Here is a 10,125-nt window from a genome sequence, read left to right on the forward strand (position 1 = left end):
CCTTGCCTAATAACTATTCCTGTGTCCCAGTGTGAAGCCGAAAAGTGAAGGTTTTTGTTGTCAGAGGCTTCAAGGCCGTGGAATGATTTGCCTGCAGAGTTCAGGTCAGCAGAGTAAGAATTATCCTTTTAATCTCTTCTGAAAATATGCATGCACTACTTAGGTTCTCTAACTTTGAATTCTTTTCCTGTTTGTTTTATCTGACTGTGTGTCAGCTTTTTCCAAATCGGCATCACTTCATTTTGACATTACTGCTGTAAATCACTTTACTAATATTATCAGTGTTTTTAATGTTATCATGAAATTAAAAATCTATATTTTTTTGTCTAATTATAATGTATTCCTCATTAGGGGCTTAGAAAAGCTTCAGTTCAACCCCTCTGTTCATGTGTTCTACTAATTAACTTACATAACCTTATTATAAAAATGATAATAATGACATACTTTATTGATCCCTTTGGGGAAATTGTGGTTGGATAGCTGCCAGACGCTGTAACCCTGCACTACGATGGGGTTACGGTGTCAGCAGCCAGGATGAAGGGGAATCGAACCACTAACCCTGGGGTTGCTATACTAACTGAGCTATTGCTGCCCCATTATTATGATAATGAGTTTACGTTTCTGACCTTTATGCTTTCCTGATCTGTCTTTTCTTTGTCTTTCTTGTCTTTTAATTGTGAAGCACTTTTTAACCTAATTCTGGGAAGTGGTATATAAATAAGGTACAATGTGCCATCTATTATGTGGCTTTTTAAGCCATCATGTTAACTACAACCTGCTGAAATTATGTAAATTTTATGCAAATTGTAGTCTGTGAGGATGCTGTCATATGTACAATGGTTTATGGCATTCATGAGCAAAGAAAGCAGCTATTCTTTGACTGTCAGATGAAGAAAACAGAGAGGCAGGCAGGCAGAACAGAGACAATGACACAGAGACAGATGAACACAAAGAAGAACACGCATATGAACAGAGGGAGGAAGATGAGTATAAAAAAGTTGAGTGAGGGCACCAGTGAGACAAAACAAAGATTGAAGAGTGGAGAGCAGAGAGGGAGAGTGACAGATGTGCTGTACCACATCCATCATGTAGTATTTAAATGGTTTAGGTCCGTTCTGTATGAGGGTGGAACACAGATCAGTCAGACTCACAAGTGAGTTTTGGGACTGAGCACACAATCATCCGAGCTGGATATTTGCAGATCTTTGCTGCAGTTAGGTTTCTTTCACTGATTCTTTCACTTATGTATTTATTACATGGCAGACTGATTGTTGGAGTTTACAGTTTACAGTGGACCACTACTGCTCTGTGTGTTAATTTGTGTAGTGATTTTGGTCTTGTATTTCTTTGCAGTAATTGCACTCCACAAATTTGTGTGAAAAATTCAGTTTGGCATAAAAGGGAACATGTTGTTGAAATGATCTAATAATGCATTCAACTCCTCGTACCATGAACAAGGTTTTGTTGTCAAAGTCATATTCTCTGTGAAAACTGCAGATAACCCTGGTCCCTGTTGGTCAGCCCCAATTCCTGTTTCTCAGTATCTCTTGTCTTTCTAATTCTGTCTTTCTTGTATGCTTTCACATTCGATCTCGCGCTCCTTTTCTCACTCTGGCCTTCATGCTGTCTCTCCTTTACTCTTCACCGATTTATCTTTCTTTTGCCTGTCAGTCTTTTATCAGCCTCTGCGAGTACATCTGCTCTCCTCTTGTCTTTGTCTCTGCTCTTCAGTGTATTAGCTGATTATTGTCGCCTCAACTAATCACATGACAGATGTTTTAACTTTTAACTTAAAAGTTAAAACAAGACTTGCATGGTATTTTTTAACAGACTGAACATCTAACGTCTGTTTAAATCATTCTTACTGAATAAAAGAGCATTTCTTATCTCTGAAGGGAGTCAAAAAGGAATTATCACTTTGTTCCATGTTGTCTTTCTAAAATGACGCACACACTTTGACATTTGATTAGGCATGTAAACATACACAAGTGCATGTAAGTACACACTGTGTGCTTGAATAGTGGGAAGCTGCAGTTTCATAAGCCAGGTCATAACAGGTCAGACTGCCTGTGTACAACATTTTTCTCGACTCTCTGTTTTTCTCTTCCACTTCTCTTTACTTTCTCCTCTCTCTCCAAATACTCTCCTCAGGCACCTATTAATATTTTCTCATGTATTCTCTTTTTTCCTTCTTTCTATTTTCTGCTTACCCTTCATGTCTTTAAAATGCCAGAAAATCTATCAGAGCTATTGAAGACTTCTCGAGTCTTTACACTGCACACTATCACCAATGGTCCAGAACCCAAATTTGTTCAATTAACCCCTTGACACTAATTTTGTTATAAAAAATCAGGCAGTTTGGAATTAGGTTTTGCCCTTTTTTCTTTTTCTATATCAACCAACATTTATTGAAGCTGCTGTATATGAGCTGTTTACACAATATTTTTTTTGAGGGGGGGCTCTACTGTTCTGAAATTCAGCTAGTTAAAATAGACTGTGGTTCATTTTATGTGCACTTCCCCAAAATTCACCTTTAATATTTGGTGTCGGATGTTTGGGATCCCCATCAGAATTTAAATGAAATCATTGAAATCATGGACAAATATGTAAGAATCATGGACAGGTCACACTCCTGTTGCAGGACTGACAAACACAGAGACAGACAGTTACATGTACACCTATCATTCGGGCAGTTTAGAGTGACCAGTTAACCCATGTACCTTTGAACTGTGGGAGGAAACAAGTATAGCTGGGGGAGACGCGCACAGGTGGAGCATGCACACACAGAAAGGCCCCAGACAGCCAACAGGTTCAAATCTTCAGGCTGTGGGGTAATAGTGCTAACCACTGCCCCAATGTGCTAACCACATCCCAAAATGCATTATGTGTATCTTTAGAACCAATAAACACGACCAATGCAATTCTTTTCTCTGAATTTGTTTACAAGATCGTGGTCTTCTTCGCTGCATTTCTTTTCCATTGGAAGGAATGTTTACTGAGTTGCACATTTGATTTGTTGTCCTTTTAGACAGGAAAAACAAAACCTGCTCATTAAAAGGTTCATCCATAGCACTATTTTTAAAAATAGTCAGGTCCTCAGGTTACTTTTAATTAATGTATTAAATGGTAATTTTCAGTTGTTAGTCTAAACAGTTAATTAATAAATTATGTCAGCACTATACTCTAAACCCTTTACTCACTAATTGCAGTTTTTTCTGGATAAGAGCTAAACTCAGAAACCTTAAATACTGTTACTGTTACCGCTTTACGTTTTAACATCATCTTTCCCTAGACTTCTTCTCATTTTCTAAGTGTGTTCTTATATATCTCATCCTTTTTCCGCTGTCTTAACGGATGTCAGTTTAATTTTTTTTTTCTATTAAGCCAGTCACTTAGATGGCTCTCTGTGGCGTTTTAAATTTAGGTTTCTCTTATCACACTTTGTCAGTGACTTGTCATCTTATGGAAACTAGCTCCCATATAAGCACTACATTGTAAGCATTTTTATATCCCCAGTGAAATGCTCTAAGTATCTTCAATGCCTTGGGGACAAGACACTTGAAAAACAGACAGCAACAGACTCATTCTAGATTTTTTGCTGTAATACTTTCATGTTGTTTATTTATTCCTGCGTTGTCTTGTGGGAAATTACTGTGATATTTTTTTTTACTAGACAGCAAAGACAGTGATTTGGCTTAGCCTTGTTTTTGTCTCTAACTCTCTTCGTCTATCAGCTATCAGAAGCTAGAGATAAGACACTTGAAGGCTTGAGTCGAACAGCTGATTACAAAGAGCTAAAAGGAAAAGACCCATCAACTCCAGAACTGGTTAAGAAAATGGAGCAGGTACCCAACAACATCCTATTTTATTCCAAACCAAATAATACATCTGTAAATATTTTGTCAGAAGGATTTTGCTTGACCCTAAGCATTGTTTCTGTGTATACATGTAGCTTGAGCTCAATCTAGCTGAGAGAGAGAGACAGTTGCTGGAAAAAGAACTCCTTGTGGACCAGGTGACCAGGCTCCTGAAGCCACTGAAGGAGCAGGCTGAAAACTGCCAGCAGGACAGACTCTCTCTAGCAAAGAAGGTAGACAACAAGCCACACAGATATAAGCTTATAAAATATACACGTAGATCAGATAGTACAGACAAAAGAATACACACTCACAGTAATACAGATGTAGACATTTGTTATATCATCTTTCTGTTTATTTGTAGTTCACTTTTTTCCGTGTCGTCCCCCTAAATACATTGTTGGAAGCACATGTTCAGTCCATGTGATGAGCACACACAGTGGGCATTTAGGAGTTCACAGAGCATTACAATTTCTTTGAACCCTCACTCGCTCTGTTCCTGAATTTCCCAGTTTCTCACCATCTATAAATAGCTTCAACAAAAGTTAGTGGAAGAAGATTTGTTACAAGTGACAGGTTCTGCAGTACATGCATATAATAACACCAATGCATTTCCAGAAAAATTAGGACTTTTCCTAAAATGCAATAACAATTCAAATTTGAATTTGCTTGAACAAAAGTACAACAAAAAGATTTTCTGTGTTTTAATTGACCAACTTAATTGTTGTTTTGTGTTGATCACATCATATTCTCTGTAAAATCTTCCATATCCAAATCATTGGTGCATCAGTGCAAATTCCACCTAATTTGTATTCATTTGTTGTCTACTTCCAGTTGAACGATCTCCGAATTGACATAGTTAATACCAACCACAGACTGATGGCTGTTTCTGCAGAACTTTCCATGAAGCAAGCTGTTGCTTTGTCTCAACAACAAGAAATCAAAGAGAAAGCGCTTCAGGTCAGAGACCTCCCATGCACTCATAGCTCACACACCATCCACCCAGAACAACATTGAGTCCAATCTGTGATCTTGGGCGCACATTCTCCTATCAGTTTCCCACTGTTTTTTCCATTATTGCTGCCACTTCTCACCGGCCACGATCGAAGAGAGCAAAAATGTCTTCAAAGAGAATTTCTTACTGTGCCTCATCTTTCACTTCAGACCTATTTATTTTGCTCATTTGCACAGAAGAATAAAACAAGGGGTAAACACAAAGCAGACTTCGAAATAAGAAGACAGCAGGAAACGATGTAAGTACAGACAGTAAATGAAAGCAACATTTCTTCAAGGACATGTTTTGAAGAAAAAAAGGAAATGGGCATGCACAGTAGAGGACGCATTCTTCCAGAATCAGTGACCCGTCCCACTCTACTCCCTACTTTATTAATAAGTTCTGTAACTATAGCTACGAAAATGGGCTCCATTGTTGATATTTGACCCAGAAGTGATATTAAAATATCAAATTGACTTTTTGCCTTGCATAAACAGTAAGTGAATCTTATTTTTCTATTTCTGATTACATATAAACTATTTATAAAGTTACATTTAATTCTATGTCACATAACAATGCTATGGCACTGTGTCTACGTTTTAAACTTTCAACATTAACTGTTCATATTTCCTGCCTCATATCTCTAAGTATGACATAATTGATCTTTTTGTCATTTGGAGGCAGTGGGAACAAGTTGTACCTAAACACATCCTGACATATTATCACCTTATTGAGATGTTGTGGCTAATGTGTTAGCAAATTACTGAAGTAGGAGAAAGTACTTCAACCATGTTTACCAGCTAGTCACATAATTTGACTGTCGCTGTGGAGCTGTGTTTTTTTATTTTCTGCACCTGAGTAAAACAGCACAGTGAAGTTGCACGTTGTAAAAGCAAAATGATAAGCTGTTAGAACAATCAAGTAGGAAGCTCTCAGTTCTACAGAGCTCTTTAGTGTCTAAGTAGCTTTGTCACTACAGTCAGATCCTTTCACATCACATATAGTCCTCTGATCAATGCAGGTTTTAGTGCGACGTTATTTTTAACTTAACATGCTTTACACCATCTAAATACAAATAACATGCACTTGTCTTAATTATACAAATTAAACATGGTGTTTAAAGTTTTTCAAGAGTAAATCCTGCCAATTTCAACACCTGTCTGCTCCTTTGAGGAGATAGTGAAAGGGAGTGTTTAGCTGGCAGCATAGTAACAGTATAATCAGTTTTCCAGGCAGTATGTCCAAACATACACAAGCAATTTTTCATATGATCTAGGCAATTCTTACCAAATCAGGTTACCTTGAGTCTGATTGACCACAGCCATTCATTTATGCTGTCAAACACTTTTTATATTGTTGTTATTTTTCCTGTTGTAGAGTTGGAGCACGAAAATAATCAACCACAACAGATTTAGGGAGTTTTAGGGAAGTTAAAAGGCCATCAGCTAAATAATCAGTTTGGAATTTTTGACACCCGTTTTAACAGTCTCACGGTTTCTGTCTCAGTAAAAAATGGAACCACTAAAAATGAGAGAATTTCCCTCATGCCTTATAAATGTTTCAGGAGAAGCATGTTTATAACCTAAAGATCCCCTGCAGCTGATGTATGCCTGCAGCGCACTGCAAAAATGCAGTGGCATAACTTTACCCAAATTCTGACACTAATACGACCGATCTGTTTTCGGCGCAGTTAGAACTGAATCGAGCCAGGAGAGTGCAGAGTGGATGGAGTGATAGGAATACAAAGTGAATGCTTCTCGCACTGCCCCTGTGTGTTTCCAGATGGACAGGTGCCAGCAGAGGCTGGAGGAGGGCCTGCCTCCTTGCCCTGAGATGGAGGAGGAGTGGAGGAAGATGCTTCGGGACAAGAAGAGGAGGCAGAGGGACAAAGAGGACAGAGTAAGACAAAATCACACAAAGCACTGAGGGGTAGCAAGACGATAGAATGACACCGGAAAGAAAAAGGAGTAGAGTGAGGACATGATGCACGGCAGAAATCCATTCTGAAGAACCAAAGGGCTCCTGTATACAAGAACATGCACCAAGTAGAAACTCTTTACACACAGAGAGACTAGAGTCGCTTTTACAACATGCACTGACACAAGACAAGAAGGGCAAACAAAAGTAGAGCCTGTCTACACATACAGGAATCCACTGTGTCTGAAACCAGTCGAGCTGTCTACAGCTTGTCTGTTGTTATACTCATCTGTATTTTCTCACCCAGTTTATTTCTGCTCATAGCCGCAGGCACAAAAAGACATCACAATACTCAGCTTGCACAATGCCAAAACCAGGAAGAAACCCTCAGAAAGTCACACGATTTTTAAATTTGCATTGCATTTTAAGTTATTTCTAAAAACACGAATGTGTGTTAAAACTGATAAAAGATTTTTTTATGTTTAGAGTTTCTTTTTTTTTTTTTTTTTTATTCAGTGTCATTATTCTTTGCTTTGTGTGCTCTCCTTAGATCACATGCCAGTGGATAAACTGTTCATATGCATGAGAAAAATCACCATCTCTTTGAAGTGTCAGTGAGATTTAGGCAAAGTTCATTTGCATGCTGTTGTGGGTGAAAGTCAAAGAGAGGACTCTAGTGTCATGTGTGCACCGGAAGATTTTTTTGTTCTCAGCAGGCGTCAGCCATGGTTACAAACTGATCTATCAGCCACACTGGGTTCAAATCAATTTTAACAGCCAGTTTTCTACTGTTTTAGTTTCATTTGAGAAGGAGAGAGATGTTCTGGCCACAGTTAACATATAACATATAGCAGATTTCTACACTGTGACTGTGACACATTTTCTAAGATAGCATCATCTTCATCCTTTAATGTTTTGTAACTCTACATATTCACCAAAACACTTTGAGAGAAACAGCTTGCTTTCAGAGTCATTCTGCTCTGATCCTGCTGCTGGTGTCGTTCGTGCATCATGGCCTGTCAGTCAGATAAATGAACAAGTGCAGCTTACTGTGTCTAGATATTAATTAGCTCCAGAAGACAAAATCCTGAATCTAATCTTGCTAATGTGTATTTTCAATTTCAGAATAAAAATAGATCAAACTTTAATCAGTCTTACGAATCGGAGCTTAGCTGTTGATTGGTGCCTTTCCATGTGTCTGGAGACATTAAAAAATAAATAAAATCCAGATTAATTATTCAATTTTCATGATTAAAATTGGGGAAAATTAAATTTTAACGTTAGTCCAAGGTCAGGTAGAATTCAAATGTTAAACTGCCTCTGGTGTGTGTGTGCAGCTGGCTGAAGAAGAGGAGTGGAACCAGCTACCTAATGGACAGTACACCACAGCTGAAGCACGTCCCAATGCATACATCCCTCAGACTGACCCACTCCCTCTGCCCAAACCCTACGGAGCCCAGGCCCCTTTCAAACCCTCCCAGCCGGGAGCCAACATCAGACACATTCGCAAACCAACTCTCAAACCTTTGGAGATATAGAAACCAATATACTGTACTGTACATAAGAGCACATTCAGACAAGTGTAAAGTCAAGGCTGTTCAGAAACTGTTCATCTTTATCTGAGCAATTAACATGAATAAAAAGAGAATTTAATGTAGTATTTGTTGCTTTGTCTCTTATCCCTCTGTCTGTGTGTGTGTGTGCGTGTGTGTGTGTGTGTGTGTGTGTGTTTGTGTGTGTGTGTGTACTTCATCTGCTTGTAATTTTGTTCCCTTTTTTTTTATTTACTGGCAAGACCTTGTTTACACTCTGCTTGCAGTAACTAACACAGTAGGAAAGTGGAAGGGAAACGGGTGGAGATGAAACTTACGCCTTTGCTACATAATGTTTAGCAATAAAGATTTGTATTTACTTCTGTACCTAGCAACACATCATTAATGTCTTACCAGCTTTCTGTTGAAGATAAATTAAAAAGAATATTTCTGCATATTCTTTAATCTCGTAGCCATTTCATCCAGCACACTTGTAGCTGATGAATAAATCACAGTGGGCTCATCCTTTAAGCTAGGGTAAGAGTGTATGCTTAGTGGCAGCAATGAATAAATGTAAATATAGGCAGAGGGAGATGGGGCCTTGAAAGAGCATGACAAATGAATGACAAATGGAGGAATTTGACAGGCGGGAATGAAAAGCAGAGGAGAGTCAAAGGAGAAAATAGACAAAAGTGGAGCTCTAAATTAGGTAGCAAGTTCAGATTAGGTTACAAGAGACCAAAAACAAAGTCAATGGCCTCTGAAGCGTCTAAACATTTATTGCAAAATGTTCTGTCTGCTGATTGTGTATTTTGCAGCTTGTGCGTTCACATGAGGCCATAACTGTGAACAACAGTGACTCCAAACTACTTCTGTCCTTGCTCAGTTGCTTAATTCATTTGGAAAATATAAATATAGATATAGGTTTTCATCAAGTGTATTCAGATATTTCCCATAAGAACTTAAATGATAAATGTCTATAGCGCCCACCCACCCACATTTTAACCACAGACCACATCAAATATTAAAGCTGCTGCGCGAGTGTGTGTTTGTGGCTGAAGAAGACAAGTGGAACCAGTTACCTAATGGACAGTACACCACAGCTCCAGTCCATTCCAACACGTACATCCCCCAGACTGCCCCGCTCCCTCTGACCAAACCCTGCGGAGCCAGACATGTGATTTGTAGCACATGCGCCACTAAAAGTTATTGATGAACAGTTTAAAGGGCCAAAAGTAATGACTAAACAGCTTAAAGTAATGTGAAACTGTTTAAATAATTAGCGTGTGGTGTTGTAGGCATCACACAAACATGGAAACCGCTGGAGGGTTGAGCTAAATTTGCAATGCACACTGAGTGAGTCAGTTTCCTAAGAAGTTCAAGAAGGCAACAGCCTGAGTATGACTGGTTGATGTGGAGCCAGACCTGTCCACACGGCGTTGCGATGCGTGTGTATTTGTGTGTGTGATCATCCACTGCAGGCTGATGTCGAGAGCTGTCACATTAACTTAGCTCCTAACTCTTTTGTGCTTGTTAGCCGGATACATAACACTGGCTGCATAACAAAGTGTGGAAGAGGCAATCAAAGGGGGAAATAAGCATTTGTTCACATTTAAAAGAGGAATTTACAGGAAGGGAAATGGATTGAAGCAGAATGTGCGAAGGTGGTGAAGCTGAAAGTAAAAAAAAAAAAAGGAGGTTTTACTACCTACAATGTAGGTAGTATTAAACAAGCACGTAAAAAAAGCATGGCGTGTGTGACCTTCGCTGTCTGTGACTGAGCGTGTGTCATGGCTGAGACTGTTTTCTGACGTCAGTGGAACTG

The 10,125-nt window shown here is 38.9% G+C and overlaps 1 protein-coding gene across 1 annotated transcript in view; it reads left to right on the forward strand.

The window, feature by feature from the left end:
* ccdc146 (coiled-coil domain containing 146) overlaps positions 1-10,107 on the forward strand; it is a 41,012-nt gene extending 30,905 nt beyond the window's left edge. The window contains exons 19-23 of the mRNA XM_026363710.1: positions 3,735-3,845; positions 3,953-4,090; positions 4,692-4,817; positions 6,634-6,750; positions 8,106-10,107. Coding sequence (XP_026219495.1) covers positions 3,735-3,845; positions 3,953-4,090; positions 4,692-4,817; positions 6,634-6,750; positions 8,106-8,306 — 693 coding nt within the window. The 3' untranslated portion in view covers positions 8,307-10,107. The remainder of the gene's footprint in view (positions 1-3,734; positions 3,846-3,952; positions 4,091-4,691; positions 4,818-6,633; positions 6,751-8,105) is intronic.
* Positions 10,108-10,125: the final 18 nt, after the last annotated feature.

This window comes from Anabas testudineus, chromosome 23 (genome assembly GCF_900324465.2).
Source record: "Anabas testudineus chromosome 23, fAnaTes1.2, whole genome shotgun sequence".
NCBI lineage: Eukaryota > Metazoa > Chordata > Actinopteri > Anabantiformes > Anabantidae > Anabas > Anabas testudineus.